At 41.7% G+C, this 16,779-nt stretch overlaps 1 protein-coding gene across 6 annotated transcripts in view; it reads right to left on the bottom strand.

The window, feature by feature from the left end:
• Window positions 1-3,305: 3,305 nt before the first annotated feature.
• LOC139582879 (CD2-associated protein-like) overlaps window positions 3,306-16,779 on the bottom strand; it is a 114,177-nt gene continuing 100,703 nt past the window's right edge. For 5 of the 6 annotated variants that reach the window (XM_071413296.1, XM_071413293.1, XM_071413294.1 and 2 more), the window contains 5 exons: window positions 14,250-14,362; window positions 13,714-13,797; window positions 8,567-8,826; window positions 8,121-8,184; window positions 3,306-5,797 (listed from right to left, as the gene is read on the bottom strand). In XM_071413296.1, coding sequence (XP_071269397.1) covers window positions 5,756-5,797; window positions 8,121-8,184; window positions 8,567-8,826; window positions 13,714-13,797; window positions 14,250-14,362 — 563 coding nt within the window. In that variant the 3' untranslated portion in view covers window positions 3,306-5,755. The remainder of the gene's footprint in view (window positions 5,798-8,120; window positions 8,185-8,566; window positions 8,827-13,713; window positions 13,798-14,249; window positions 14,363-16,779) is intronic. The other variant, XM_071413295.1, reaches the window with a different exon arrangement.

Genomic DNA, 16,779 nt, shown 5'->3' with positions numbered 1-16,779 from the left:
TGAAAGGCAATTTGATACAAACCAAGTTTCCAATAGTTTAAATGAACAGAAAACTCCTCCACAGCTATGCCTGAGGACCCAGTGAGATTCAGTGAACTTCAGTCCTAGCGGAATAAAGAGGAATTCTGTTGATGAACAAAAGCAAAAAAATACAATCCTGAGGTAGCAGCATGCAATCATCAAGCAGTGGGGTGGTGCTCGGAGTGAGTGTGTGCAGTTACCATGTTGCTGAGACCAGTGGAGTGACACGCTTTCATTTGTACCAGCGAGTCTATCAAATGGAACATCAGCTGATTCACACAGGAAGGACACGTAACACATGGAAAGCCTGTGGCTCAGCCGTAACATCAAAAATAAACAGCTAGAAAGGAGAAACAAGACAAAACCTGATGAAGATGTGAGAATCTCATACTTCATCTTTTTTTGTTGTTATTCAACGTAACAAGTGCATTACGTCATGTCACATTTTGCACACTGTCATACACGTCTACACTCTTTTTCTCTAAATAAATGCAGACAATCTTCAACATTTAAGAAATTGCACCCTGTGTAATCCTGGCTGGCAATTATCATAAAAGCTTCCTCTTCAATACAGCATTAGATCCCAGTTACGAAACAGGCTGCTTGTTATGAAATATCAATTACACAGATGGTTCAGGAGGGCAACACTTTTATGGGCACCTTTAGAAAATGAAACAAGTCTGTTTAATTAATTAGCATGTACATCTGTTGAGTGGGGAGGGCAACCAAACAGGGTATTATTGTATTTGGTAAAATACTGTACAAATTAAAAAATATCCCACACAGTCACTTGTAAATGTCAGTTAATTGCAAATATCTTAGGATGTTATAATAGTTTTGACTTTTGGCCATGTTTTTCAAAAAAATGTCTGAGTAATGTATTGGATTATATTGAAATATCAGAGTTTAGTGGGCCATTGATAACCGCACTGTAGCACCACATCTTGATGCTCATGAGCAAAATTACTATGGCAAAACACCCCATGTCTCTTTCATGGTCAACAAGCTTATTTGAAGCTACTATTATTATGCCCTCTACCACATCAATTAGGTATTCTCAGACTGTCTAATTAGCTAGTGCTATAACCATTCATGCTGTGATCTTTCCTCATGTTTAGCCTAAGTAAATACAGCTCTTTTACAAGATACATACTAATTAGGCATCACACTAACTGACATTCCATGCACTGAAAACTGTATTTACACGATCCTTTACACATGGTGTCACAATACCAGTCATATTGTGACTCACATGACAGTGTTGTGTTGGGCTTCCAGTAGGAGGATTTGGGGGTAAAGTGTTACCAAATTAAGGCAGGAGAAAGCTCTTTGCCATGATGCTAGTCAATCCCCTGAAGCAGAGTTTTTGTATGGAGGGCTTAAGTGCTCACAGCTGCTATTGTCAAGCTGACAAAGATGCGTAAGGCAGTAAGACACCCGTCTTTGTCTCTGGGAGACTCACTGTCCCCCTTTTCCTTATGAGTGGAGTGCGGCAATTGCTTTCAGAATAGACAACGTGGTCAGAGTTCAGACAGTAGACGAGAACAGAGGGCAAAAAGGTGTTGTAAATTGCCATTGTGGCATTGCTAGGACATTGGATGTTGTTGCTATTGTGTGACGGTGTCAGTGAAATTGACTGTAGCCTCTGACAGTCACTCTCACTCTGCAGGACAGCAGTGCTCCAAGAATCCACCATGATTAGGTTCGATCTGTCCAATGTTATATATATGCTTAAGCATCCCTAGAGAATGCACATCCGTAAAAATAAGTTTCGCGTCATTTAATTGCAGAACTCTGTTTCCAATACATCTCCCGTCGGGTGCTACTGTGCATTCAGAAAGTATTTCCCCCCTCAATCTACACACAATACCCAGTAATGACAAAGCGAAAACAGATTTTTAGAAATGTTAGCAAATGTATAAAAAATTAACTGAAATACCTTATTTACATAACTATTCAGACCATTTGCTATGAGACTCGAAATTGAGATCAGGTGCATCCTGTTTCAACTGATGATCCTTGAGATCTTTCTACAACTTGATTGGAGTCCACCTGTGGTAAATTCAATTGATTGGACATGATTTGGAAAGACACACCTGTCTATATAAATTCCCACAGTTGACAGTTCATGGAATTGTCCGTAGAGCTCCGAGACATGATTGTGTCGAGGCACAGATCTGGTGAAGGGTACCAAAAAAGGCACCTAAAGGACTTAGACCATGAGAAACAAGATTCTCTGGTCGGATGAAACCAACATCGAACTCTTTGGCCTGAGTGCCAAGCGTCACATCTGGAGCAAACCTGGCACCATCCCTACGGTGAAGAATGGTGGTGGCAGAATCATGCTGTGTGGATGTTTTTCAGCGGCAGGGACTGGAAGACTAGTCAGGATTGAGGGAAAGATGAACGGAGCAAAGTACATAGAGGTCCTTAATGAAAACCTGCTCCAGAGCGCTTAGGACCTCAGACTGGGGCAAAAGTTCCCCTCCCAACAGGACAACGACGCTAAGCACACAGCCGAGACAACGCAGGAGTGGCTTCTGGACAAGTCTCTGAATGTCCTTGAGTGGCCCTACCAGAGCCCGGATTTGAACCCGATCTAACATTTCTGGAGACCTGAAAATAGCTGTGCAGCAACGCTCCACCTCCAACCTGACAGAGCTTGAGACGATCTGCAGAGAATGGGAGAAACTCCCCAAATACAGGTGTGCCAAGCCTGTAGCATCATACCCAAGAAGACTCAAGGCTGTAATTGCTGACAAATGTGCTTCAATAAAGTACTGAGTAAAGGGTCTGAATACTTATGTAAATGTAATTTCAGTTTTTTATTTTGAATACATTTGCAATTTTCTTAACCTGTTTTCGCTTCGTCATTATGGGGTATTGTATGTAGATTGATTCAATAGTTTTTTCCCCTCATCAATCTTAGAATAAGGCTGTAACAAAATGTGGAAAGAAATCAAGGGGTCTGAATACTTTGTATGCACTGTATAAAGTCAGCTCTGATTCATCCTATAGACAGGAGAGCTACTATATGCTTCCAAGATAGGTCCACATGTTATTACAGCAAGGGAGTCTATCAATTCAGCTCTGTGTCAATATTCTCTGCTGCTTCCATTTACTGATGAGTAAATATGTCCTCTGGCTTACCAAGCCATGAAAAGGACTCCCCATGAGGGTGTGGTGTACCTATGTCTAGTTATGAGAGGATCGAGCTCAACCAGTGGACAAAATCACATAACACAATAACAAATGATTATAAAATAACCTGGTACTCATGAGGGTAAATAAAGATGATATTTATTAATTTAGGAAAAAATCTAATTTCATGCAATTTCACAGCACATGTAAACAAGATCACTTGATGTTAAATGTGCCCATATTGTCTATGCATCAAATAATGGAATGTACAGTAATTAAGCCAAATAACCGTTACATGGATAGCCTTTTCTTTATATATACATACTATATATACCTTTGCATGATTATCTCTCTAGTCAACCTCAACTTAGAATGTAGCCATGCGAAACATGGAGGGATGGAAACAAGACATTACAGATTCTTATTGCTTTAGGGATCAGCATGTCAACAAGGCCAAACACACTTACAAACCTAAAATCCAACCTCAGACACACATAGGCTCTCAGGGTTCCTTCCATGCATACACATGGACACACACAGCCCGTGTTCAGGAATGCTTTCTTTTAAGGGATAAGATAAGCCTGAGGATAGTACACAGCTTGGTGTACTCTTGTGAAGAACAACATATAATTTTCCTGGATAAGACATTTTGTGAGATCAGTATATATATATATATATATATATATATATCAAAACTTTGAAATAACACATATGGAATCATGTAGTAACCAAAAGTATTAAACAAATCAAAATATATTTTAGATTCTTCAAAGTGAAGGCAAGGGGTGACTACTTTGAAGAATCTAAAATTTATTTTGATTTGTTTAACACTTCTGGTTACTACATCATTCTGTATGTGTTATTTCATAGTTTTGATATCTTCACTATTATTCTACAATGTAGAAAAAATAAAAATTAAGAAAAACCCTGGAATGAGTAGGTGTGTCCAAACTTTTGACGGGTACTATATATTTAAAATGTAAAGCAATAATTCACCTGCTAAAAAATAATATGCAGAAGGATGCAGACAGAAGACCATCCATAGTGTTCAGGAGGATCTGGAGTCAAGGCAAATATCCTTCTGATCATCATGGTTAAGTAACACGTTAAGAATCATCAGATTGCTGCATAAACTGCAACCAATGCTTTTTATCAAAGGCGATTTCTTTCATGATTTGTCTGCGCGGTACACAGAATGCATACCATCAAAAACACCTTGTGTGAACTCCCTTCCATGAGTTCACCCTGCTCACGCTAATGTGGCGTCCATCTTTAAGGCTTTCAACTCAAACTCTAGCAGGGTCTCGGAGTCCTCCAATACCATTCAACAGACAGTCACAACAGATGTTTCAATGACAAACAGTGGTGTTGGCGGTGCATAAGTACGGTGCAGAGCTTAACCGTTCTGTGTGAAGTAGATCTCTTCCTTAATGCATTTCCATTCAGCCTCTCACTTACAGTACTGAGAAATGGCAGAGATACTGTGTACTGTCCAGTTAGCCTCCGCGCTCCATGTTTGTACTTGGTCAAAGCATAAAGACATGTGACACATTCAGGACAACATGGAAACAGACACACAAAAATTCACTGCTATACAGGACTTCAGGTCTCATCTGGGAGGATGGAAAGAGATTGCTCACTCTAAAGTACACATGGCTTTCCTTTACAGAGAAAGAGTTGGAGAGAGCTGCATATGGTTCATAAAAGAGGGGTCAGAGCATTTGGCGTACAGGAGAACAACAATCAATGAGTAAGCCACAACTTTTACAGTGGCATGAAATAAAATGGAATTTTAGCCCGTAAATCACTGGTGCTCTTTTCAAGTATGGCTATTATTGGCTGTATTTGATGGTACTAAATATAGGATCTATATTATACACCTGTACAATGACTCTAATTGCTCTTTCTGAGAGAACCTTTTCACATAAATTGTACAAGAAGAGAAAAACGACCCTCTGTGTAAGCACATCGTCAGTAGACTTAAAAAAATATATCATGCAGCAAGCCTAAACCGTTTGATAAATGTAAGCTACCAATATTAACACTAAGATTGTTTTAACAGAACAGGCACAATAGTGATACCCTGGATAGGAATGTAAAAAAAAAAAATCTCCCTAATGCCAAAGCAATGGAGTACAACACCGCCATAGCAACAGACAAATCACAATATCATTCATTATGATCTAAAGACGCTAACATGGATACTTAAAATCAACTACTTGGAAGTCATAAAAAATAAGAAAACAATCGCTAAAAGAAACTATTGCTTCATACAGCATCAGTAGTAGTATTGAGAGCAATCCTCACACATTCCCATAGAGAATGCCAGTCCAGCACAGTAGTAAGGCCTCAATCATTTGTGTTGGCAAAACAGAAACTAAAACGTAACAAAAAACATATACATCTGTATTTAATTACACCTTTATATAACTAGAAAACCTTCATGTGCAAAAATGTAAATCTTACAAATGTGGAATAGTTTGATAACTAAAAGGATTATAGGAATGCCATCGCCCCCCTCCTGAGTCTCTGCCCAGCGGGGTCAGTGACAGACAGATAGGGGACTGATGTTCCAGGCTGATTGGGTCAGACTTCACGTCGACTGAACGGTCTTCTTTAATTTCTCTATCTCCATCTGAAAGGCAGGCAGGAACACACACAGCGTGTGTTTTAACACATTTTCTCATGCGAAAGCAGCATCAGATGCAATTCTGATAACATCGTAGCTAACAGCCTCACAGGGAAGTATGTATGGGCATCAGCTCTTGAATTAAATAATGTATTATTTCCACTTGTGATGCAAATTAACCCATCCATAGCATAGCAGGGATTTTTCTGTCATTGTAATCATTGGGTGGGCTGTGTAAGTGTTTTTTTGGGTCGCCTAAGTGCAAACAGTGTAATTATTATTTAAAAAAGATATGTAATTTCCAGGATGTAAAAAAAATAATGGACCTATCTTTTTAAAATAATATCTTTGAGAACTAACAATTACCAAAATAAAAGGTAGACAGTCCGGGAGAATTTAAAATTCGAAAAACAAATTTTGCAGAATTGATTTTGTTATTATGTTTGAGTATAAAAAACACAGCATTAGCCATGGCAAAAAGCATAGAATTGCAGGAAACTAGTTTTAAAACGGCAATGCATTCTCTTAGCGCCATGGCAGAATATGTAGAATCATAGGAAATTAGCTTCAATACTGCAACATTTTCTCTCAGCTGCATGGCATAATTGCAGGATATCACTTTAAAACGGCTGCACAGAGCTATGAGCAATGACAGGAATAATAGAGTCATCACTAGGGTTGCAAAGCGAGAGTATATTATTGGAAACTTTCAAATTTTGCTAGTAAACTAGCAGAATTTTGGTAACTTTAACAGAATTATGGAATGATCACATGACATCTAGAGGCCTTTTTGGGTACTTCAGATTATCACAGGTGTCTTTAATCATCTCTGACCCTCTGTGTGGCCTTATCATATGTAAAATATATGAACAATTTTAAAATGACAAAGCTGTAAAACATTATCCTAAACAAACTGTGAATACCATTGGTGTTTAGTATGAGGGTTTCAACATGACATATCCTTTTTTATTTTTTAATCACACTTATTTGACTGTCAATATGTTTTGTTGTAAATGTTTTGGGGAAAAACTGGTGGCAGTTGTGAAAAAATAGTTTGAAGAGTTGCCGGGCTAAATTGGAAGAGTTGCCGGGCTAAATTGGAAGAGTTGCCGGGCTAAATTGGAAGAGTTGCCGGGCTAAATTGGAAGAGTTGCCGGGCTAAATTGGAAGAGTTGCCGGGCTAAATTGGAAGAGTTGCCGGGCTAAATTGGAAGAGTTGCCGGGCTAAATTGGAAGAGTTGCCGGGCTAAATTGGAAGAGTTGCCGGGCTAAATTGGAAGAGTTGCCGGGCTAAATTGGAAGAGTTGCCGGGCTAAATTGGAAGAGTTGCCGGGCTAAATTGGAAGAGTTGCCGGGCTAAATTGGAAGAGTTGCCGGGCTAAATTGAAAGAGTTGCCGAGCAAAATTGAAAGAGTTGCCGAGCAATTTGAAAATAATGCCCCTGTTTTCTCTTGAACCATATGGTCTATCCACTCGAACCCCATGGACACTGATATTTTAAAAATGTAATACTATATATATGAATACATGTAAACGTTATTTAAGTATAAATTACCAAAATGACAGGAGATTCCAGTAACTTTGGTAAATTACCAGTAGCTTTGCAAACCAAGTCACCACAACCAATCATTACTGTGAGGCTGTGGCACACTGACCCACAGCATGCCTTCTAATGAATCATTTCATGCTCACTGTCATTTGAATACTAATAGGCAGGGTGATTGAAGATGGTAGAAATTTGCAACGATATGAACATCTGTTGCATTCAGAGAAAAGCTCTCACTCAGATGTAAATGGAATACAAAGATGAGAGAGATAGCGAAAGAGACAGAAAGGGAAAGAGATCGGGGGAAAAAATCGATAAGACAAAAATGAAGAAAGTTATAAAAAAGTATCTTGTATTCTGGATTATTTCTGAATGAATGCAGACAGATACTACAGTTCCCAGTCTTAAATAAGACCTCTGCAGTGCTTCTGTAAATCAACACATGGACACAGCAACAAGGGGTTGAGGTAGGGAGGGGAGGGCAGAGAAAATCTTTAGCGGGATGGATGTGTGTATGCTTGGGGCCCAGAAGGGGGTCTACACAGGCCTGCCTCCCTTCACTGCTCCTGGGGAAAATGATGGACAAGGTTGTGGTAGGCTAGGTCTCTCCGTGGGTAGTGCCGAGTAGGGCCATAAAGCATCCCGCAGTGTGTGTGCGTGGGTGTGTCCAATAGTAATGTGTGTTCATACCTCTCACCCTCTACAGCCCACCTCTCACCATCTGACTGGACCCGTCAGGTTTACACACTGTGACAAGCTGTGATGTAAAGATGGACAATTTACCTGCAGAGCCACTCGTTTCAACTTCTCCTCGTCCAGCTCGCTTCTCAGCTCTGCCATCTCTCTCCTGCAAAGCAATGCCAAGACGTTCACGTCAGTGCTTGCCTGGCTAGCATCTGCTCAACGATAAGATCACATCACCATCAGCTCTGTCCGACCAGGCTTCAATCACAAGTTCTAACAGTGACTCGTCTATATACCTCCCTAGAAACAAGCCATATGGCACTATATAAAATATTATTCTGAGAAAGGTACACAAAGAAAAATTGTTGACTGATATTTCTAGCTAGCTTTGATAATGATGAAGCTAAAGGATCTTAACAAGGTAACATTTGCTTGGAAAAAAGGTCTTGATTGCAAAAATTATGCACTATCCCTTTAAAATCAGAGTTTGAGAGCAGTACGTAGGAACTGAACAACATCATCTCAGGAAAGTGGTAGTTAGTTACATTTGCTGGGTCTTGAGGAGCTCCACAGACAGCAGCAGTTCTTTCATCTGGGATTGGAGGTCCTCCAGCTCAGACCTCTGCTCCTCTGGCTCTGGCCTGGGCTTGGGCTCTGTGCCGGGGCCTGGGCTGTGGTTTCGGCTGAAGCTAGGGCTGGGGCTTCTGCGGCCAGGGACCGACGCCAGGTAGGCTTTTGGCCCCTCCGACAGGGATGGGCTGAGCTTAAGGACGGGAGACTGGGAGTGTGAGCTGTGCATGGAAGGCTGTGGACACCAGACACATACTGTTAGCTGGACAGGGGGATACTAAATATTCTTGCCCTGGCTGTGACACTCCTTTGAGCTTTCTGAATGATTTTGACTAATTACGTCTAATTTTGAGCAAAGAAACAGAGTCAATGTTTCTGGTCATAACATACATTAGTCTTTAGCCACGAGCCATGACTGCGTACGAGGGAGCTACAGTAGCTATTTTAATCACACTGTTGTTGAGCATTATTGTACCTACCGAAGCTGCGGAAGTCTATTTCATTTAGATTGAACACAATTGATTCCCTGTGTTTCCCTCTGAAGTTATGTCAGGGGTGCTTTAATATTGTGAACTTCAACCTCCCATCGCCTCGGGGATATGGTTTTTAATTATTTATTTTTGTCAGAGGGTCAAAATCTTTAATTCAACCTATAGGAGTTCTGAGCCCACAGTTATGGAGCTTGATGCGCAGGGATTATTCACTCGATTTGAGTGGTACTGATAAACGACGAGTCTAGTGGGTCCTTTGAAAGGGCCTCCAGTGGGGCTGGTCTCCTCACACAGACCATCACAAGGGCTCTTATTGCTCCCAAATCATGATATCTCCACTGTGAAGTTTCCCCACAACATCCAGCCCATGGTCTGTCAGCCAATAATACAAGGTGTGCCTTAATTTGGACGACAAAATCTCTCGTCTCCTCAAGTGCAATTATAGTGAAAGAAACATGCTAACTGGAAGGTGACAATTAGCCGCTGTGTTTAATGGGTCGGTGTGAGTCTGGGGATAACAGCATGAAGACGACAGCATGCCTTCACTATAGAGAGCCCTGGGGATTTGTACGGTCTGTGGAGAAAGGAGAGGTTCTAGAATGACCATTCTAATGGCATGGTTGTTAGCATGGAGGCGGAGGGCGTTGTACTCCCCTCAGTGTTTCCCCAGATGCTCAGCGGGAGACTAACAAGACAAACACCACGTGGATGGAAACTAAGTCTTCATTAGAAAAGTGAGGATGCGCTTCATCTCGCATCTGCAGGACAACTAGCTAAGTTATTAACAGAGTGTCCCAGTCTGACTGTAGCCTAGCCTCCTGTGCTAATGAGAAGCACCTACCTTACACTGGACCTGAGTGCGTGTGTAGGAATGCAAGAGAGAATGATTTGGTGAATGTGTGCGAATATCTGCGTTAGAGGGTTTGACTGAAATCAAGTTATTTTTCACATGCGCCGAATACAACGGGTGTAGACTTTACTGTAAAATGCTTGCTTACGAGCCCTTCCCAACGGTGCAGCTTAAAAATAATATTAAAACCAAAAATAAAATAAATGGTGCTATATACAGGGAGTACCAGTACCAGATCAATGTATTTGAGGTACACTATATATACAAAAGTATGTGGACACCCTTTAAATTAGTTGATTCAGCTATTTTAGTCACACCTTTTGCTGACAGGTGTATAAAATCAAGCACACAGCCATGCAATCTCCATATGAAAACACTGGCAGTAGAATGGCCTTACTGAAGAGCTCAGTGACATTCAACATGGCACCATTATAGGATGCCTTTCCGACAAGTCAGTTCATCAAATTTCTGCCCTGTTAGAGCTTCCCTGGTCAACTGTAAGTGCTGTTACTGTGAAGTGGAAACGTCTAGGAGCAACAACGGCTCAGCCGCGAAGTGGTAGGCAACACAAGTCCACAGAATGGGACCGCCCTGTGGTGAAGAGCATAGCGTGTAAACATCTTCTGTCCTCGGTTGCAACACTCACTACCGAGTGCCTCTGGAAGCGACGTCAGCACAAGAACTGTTTGTCGGGAGCTTCATGAAATGGGTTTCCATGGCCGAGTAGCCGCACACAAGCCTATGATCAGCATGTGCAATGCAAAGCGTTGGCTGGAGTGGTGTAAAGCTCACCGCCACTGGACTCTGGAGCACAGGAAATGTGTTCTCTGGAGTGATTAATCATGCTTTACCATCTGGCAGTCCGATGGACGAATCTGGGTTTGGCAGATGCCAGAAGAACGCTACCTGCGAGAATACATAGTGCCAACTGTAAAGTTTGGTGGAGGATGAATAATGGCCTGGGGCTGTTTTTCATGGATCGGGCTAGGCCACTTAGTTCCAGTGAAGGAAAATCTTAACGCTACATTCTAGACAATTCTGTGCTTCCAACTTTGTGGCAACAGTTTGGGGAAGGCCCTTTTCTGTTTCAGCATAATTTTTTATTTATTTAACTAGGCAAGTCCGTTAAGAACAAATTCTTATTTACAATGACGACGTAGTGTACATGACAACGCCGCCCGTGCACAAAGCGAGGTCCATACAGAAATGGTTTGTCGAGATCGGTGTGGAAGAACTTGACTGGCCTGCACAGAGCCCTGACCTCAACCCCATCAAACACCTTTGGGATGAATTGGAACGCCGACTGCGAGCCAGGCCTAATCGCACAACATCAGTGCTCGATCTCACTAATGCTCGTGGCTGAATCGAAGCATGTCCCCGCAGAAATGTTCCAACATCTAGTGGAAAGCCTTCCCAGAAGAGTGGAGGCTGTTATAGCAGCAAAGGGGGGGACCAACTCCATATTAATTCCCATGATTTTGGAATGAGATGTTAACCGAGCAGGTGTCCACATACTTTTGGTAATTTAGTGTACATATGTACATGAAGGAAGGCTAAAATGAACAGTGTAAAAGTGAGTGAGTGTGTCTAATGTGTATGTATGTGTGTGTTTGTGTTGCGTCGGTATGCGTGTTTGTAGTGTATGTATGTATGTGGGTTTTGTGTGGGAGTGTCAATGTAGTGTGAGTGAGTGATTTATATGGTGCGTATATATAGTCTAGTGCAGTGGTCACCGAGGCATTCCACCGAGGCATTACTAGTTTTTTATTCATTTTGTGATTCTTGCGGTAGGTGCACTTGATTCAGCAGCCCTAGGGCCGGGAAGACAAAATGTTCCCATTTTGAACCATTTCACGTGTCTGAAGGTAGAACTCCGCCTACCTGGTAGGCCCAGAGAGCAAATCAAGTTCACCTAAAGGCCAACCGCTGACCAATCAGATACCTCAGATCATCGCGTCTGCACAGTTTCCTTGAGCCATAGATGTAAAAAGAAGCATCTAGCGCACAGCAAAGTTAATAATGTGATATGTCCAAACTTTTAAAACCACGACTAGAAGAGACTCAACGAATACAACAAAGCGCTGCAGTTTTTATGAGTAAGTTCATGTTGAAGTTGTTATTCAGCACTGACAACACCTTGTTCAACACGTTTATATTTTACAAGCCTTAAAATGCGTGTTCTCCCTACTTCCACTCACGCTACAACCAGCACTGCAGCTGCAATGAATGAGTATAGGAGTGTTTCGATAAGCTTGCGTTGTTATTATTAGCAGATTGTCTCTTTTTTATATAGAGTAATATTAAACTTCATCTGGACATCGGATTAATAACATGAATTGGTGCATGAGGCAGAAATAACGGAATGTGACTTGAGTTTCGCCATCAGCTGGAAGACTGTCCCCCCTTTTCTCACCGCTGCCCTCTCCCTCCCCTCAGACTGACCATCAGATGCAGGACATCAGTCCAGTAAAATAAAAAAGCAAATTATGCTCACTCAGCTGTGTTTTGCAAGTAATGCAACACATGATCTGTTACTAGTATGATCATACCAAAAAAAAAAATATATTATTTCAATATGGTCTGAGAAGAACATTGGCAGGGCAATTCAACATAGCCAATATGCAGTGATAAAGCCATATAGCCGACGACAAAACCTAATTTCTAAGTATTTGTTTTTAATAGGTTCATGTTTTGATTAGGTTGGTTTAGGTTTTTGAAGTCATGTTTAAAAAAAATCTGAGCAGTATATCGACATGCATTTTGACTCAAAGAGATCTTGATTTAAAAAAGGTTGGTGACCACTGGTCTAGTGTGTGCGTAGGGTCAGTGCAGGTAGTCTGGATTATTATGGCTATTTAGCGGTCTAATAACTTCTAATAAGAGAAGCTGTCTCTGAGCTTGTTGGTCCGAGAGCCGATGCTCAGGTACCATTTGTCGGATGGTAGCAGAGTAACAATCTATGGCTTGGATGGATGGAGTCTTTGGCAATTTTTCAGGCCTTCCTCCGACACCGCCTTACATAGAGATCCTGGATGTACTGGGCTGTCCGCACCACCCTCTGTATTGCTTTGCGGTCAAGGTCGGTGCATTTGGCATACCAAGCGGTGATGCAGCCAGTCAAAATGCTCTCGATGGTGCGGTTGTAGAACATTTTGAGGAACTGATGGCCTATGCTAAATCTTTTCAGCCTCCTGAGGGGGAAGAGGCCGATGCCATGCCCTCTTCACGACTATACCGGTGTGTATGGACCATGTTAAGTCCTTAGTGATGTGGACGCCACAACACTTTTGTGTGTACGCCAGGCTTGCGACTGTACTGGAGGGATCAGGGTTCATCAAGATATGAGGACGATTTAGACATATTAGTGAGGGATTACTCAGAGGCACTGAGAGAGGTCTCCAAGACCTATCTATGACTTAACTAAAAACCACAAGATGGTTGCAGGCCATTTTTCATGGGATGTATTAGTTAATTTCTATAGTCAAACCTGAGTCAGTTTCTGAGACATTTGCTTTGCTGTTCTTCTTTTGGGGTGTTGTGTCCTCTGTATGAATTCTCCACTGAGGGAAAACATTGGCTGAGGTGACTAACTTGCAGCAATAGGATGCATACTGGACGAATGACAAGTGTCTGAACTGAGATAGATCTAATGTACATTTGGGACATTGATCCATACATACAAAATAGTTGTTCTGGAATGGTTCTTGGTGTACCAAACATACAAGTTCAATACAGGACGGACACTGACCAATACAATCAGACACGTCAATGTCATCGTTACCTTTCTCGTGTCTATCAACTTTGGTTTGGGGGCTTCCTCCTCGTCCAACTTTAAGGTTTTCTCCACGCTGATGTCCTTGTTTGGCTGAGAAGACAGAAATCAAATCACAACAGGTCTGCTCAGTTTATGGCACACCTTGCCAGACACTGACTGAAACACTCTGGCTTGTAATGTCCCCCTGTTTCTAATGGAAAGCTTTCACATTAGTCTTCAGGGAACTCAGTCAATCAAAGACAATCGGAACGACCCGACAAGTCTCCTCTCAGCCCTTCAAGTAAGTCAAATGTCTTTTCAATTGGATGTTTACTACCCTGTTCCCATCTCACCCCAACCCATCATGAGGTGCAGATAAGGTGAGGTATGGAATACAGTGATGTACATTTGCTGTACAGAGAGGGCCTGTGGAAATTCTGAGAGGAATTTGATGTCTCAATGTAATGTATGGAGCAAGATGAACACATGGCGTGTGTAAGTGTAGGTGTGCAGAGTTGTGTGTCCTCCGTAGCATGTTGGTATTTCACGGTGTGTGTACTCACCGAGTGGCCTCCTCCAAACTGAGCGGGCAGCCTCCTGCCTGGCATCTTTGGCCTGTTAGCGGTAGGGTGAGACAGCTTCTCAGAGGTAGACGACAGATCAAAGCTCATGAGTTCTTCACAGTGAAAGGGAAGAGAAAAAAGAGTGAAAAAAAGATAACATTTTTTAAAGGAAAACGATTTTACACATTTTGTAATTAATTATAGGTCATATTTCATAGAAATATGGAAACACTGGACAGTTACTTTAAGACGGCCTTGCAAATTGTATACATTGAAACATTGCCACACAGTATGACACCATCTTCAATCACTATAACACAAAGCCATCACTGCAATCTAAGTACGCACTATATAGCCCTATTTAAAGACTATAGACAGGATCTTAAGTAAGATTGCAGAACTCCCAGAAGAGTGAAGATGGAGGTAAAGGAGAATGAGGAGTGTGTTTCCGTGTTTGTCTTCATGCCCTGAGCCCATGGGGCTGATGACCTCTGGAGCTGAGAGCCATCATGGTTTTAGCAGCTATTTTGTCGCTTTTAGCGGTATGGCTCACAGACACGACTCCCTATCCTCCACACTGTCATTACTAGGTGGTGGGCCATAGCAAGCTATCTGCTTTAGTTTTCTGGATGATTCATCTCTGTCGAGGGAAGAGCTGGTTTTTACGTTGTGTATATTTACATATTCTGAAAACATTTCCTTTTGTTGGCAATGCCAATTTGAGCAATTTCTTTCAAAACAAATGTATGTTCGCTAGCTGGACAGGCAAATGCTACTGTGGCCAGTTTATTAGGTACACCACCCGGTTCACAAAAATGGTTCGCCCGTATAGACAGTGAGTCACGTGGCCGTGGCTTGCTATATCAAGCAGGCAAGACAGGCATCAAGGCATTCAGTTACTGTTCAATTGAACGTTAGAATAGGCAAAACGAGTGACCTATGCTCGTAGATGCTAAGCGCGCCAGTTGAGTATCTCAGAAACGGCCAGCCTCTTGGGCTTTTCAAGCACGACAGTGTCTATTGTTTACAGAGAATGGTGCGCCAAACAAAAAACATCCAGTCAGTGGCAGTCCTGTGAGCGAAAACAGTTTGATGAGAAGTCGAAGGAGAATGGCAAGAATCTGGCCACAAACAGGCAAATAACGGTGTGCAAAACAGCATCTCGGAAAGCACAACTCATCGGTCCTTGTCACGAGTGGGCTATTGCAGCAGACAACCACACCGGGTTCCACTCCTATCAGGTAAAAACAAGAAGAAGCAGCTCCAGTGGGCACGTGATCAACACTGGACAATTGAGGAGTGGAAAAACGTTGCCTCATCCGATGAATACCGGTTCCTGCTGCATCATGCTGACAGAGTCAGGATTTGGCATAAGCAGCATTAGTCTATGGTCCCATCCTGCCTGGTGTCAACGGTACAGGCTGGTGGCGATGGTGTGGGGAATGTTTTCCTGGCACACGTTAGGTCTGTTGATACCAATTGAGCAACATTTGAATGTGTAGAATCATTTGTAGAATCCATGCCACAAAAGATTCAGGCTGTTCTTGAGGCAAAGTGGGGTCCAACCCATTACTAGATGGGTGTACCTAATAAACTGTTATAGACAGTACATGCCATATGTATCGGCTAATTTGCATATATAGCTGTCGTTTTTAAACCTTCATTCTAGTATACATGGCACACACACACATATTTCTATCTAGATGCATTTATTTATTTTTATGCAAATTATATAATTTAATGTTTAATTAAGTCTGCAGCTAGTTACTTGAAATGAGACAATCATGCCAAAACATGATAAAAAATGTAATTCACCGACAGAGATAGCTAATGAAATGCTAGTTTTCTGAGCAGGCACATTGATGTTTATAGTATTAGCAGGCTAGTGGCTAAACTAGTAAACCGTAAGATTGGCTAGCTTTCAATAAATTGGCTAAATGGTCAACGCAGTTACCTCTTCATATGATCGAGACCATTCGTATTGCATGCTGCATATTTCAAGTGCATTCAAATTTAAAAAAAATCCTATTTCAGTCTTTGGGACCTAATATTAGTTCCTCTTAACACATTGACAGCAGATCACAATTTCATGGTAGGCTGTGTTTACATCTTTAGATGTAAGCAGGCCAATGGCTGCCTTCATCATGAAGGGTATGTACGGGAGTTCTGATTGATTCCAAGTTTAGCAGTTCTCAAATTTGCCCGAGCAGACAGTGATGAAATATATTTTTTTCAGAGAAAATTAGCAAGAATTGAAGGTGCCAACAACTTTTACAGTAAACATAAGAATCTTTCATTGTCATATACAAAAAGAAATCCCTCGACATCGATCGATCAACTTCATTGTTCTCGGCATCGGCCCCCCACCTACATTCTGAGAACTCGCCTCACCTAAACTCCCTCGTCCTCCCTCACCTTTCTGTCTCTCTCCATTCTTTACTCTCTTCCTAATCACCTTTTAAAAGTTGGAAGCCAACATGTCAAAGAATGTCCAAATAAGAATAACCCAAATGAAAACCAAATTATGAAA

This window comes from Salvelinus alpinus, chromosome 8 (assembly GCF_045679555.1).
Source record: "Salvelinus alpinus chromosome 8, SLU_Salpinus.1, whole genome shotgun sequence".
NCBI classification, from domain to species: Eukaryota; Metazoa; Chordata; class Actinopteri; order Salmoniformes; family Salmonidae; genus Salvelinus; species Salvelinus alpinus.
Note: the sequence above shows the minus strand (reverse complement) of the source record. Positions and strands in the feature narration are given on the sequence as shown.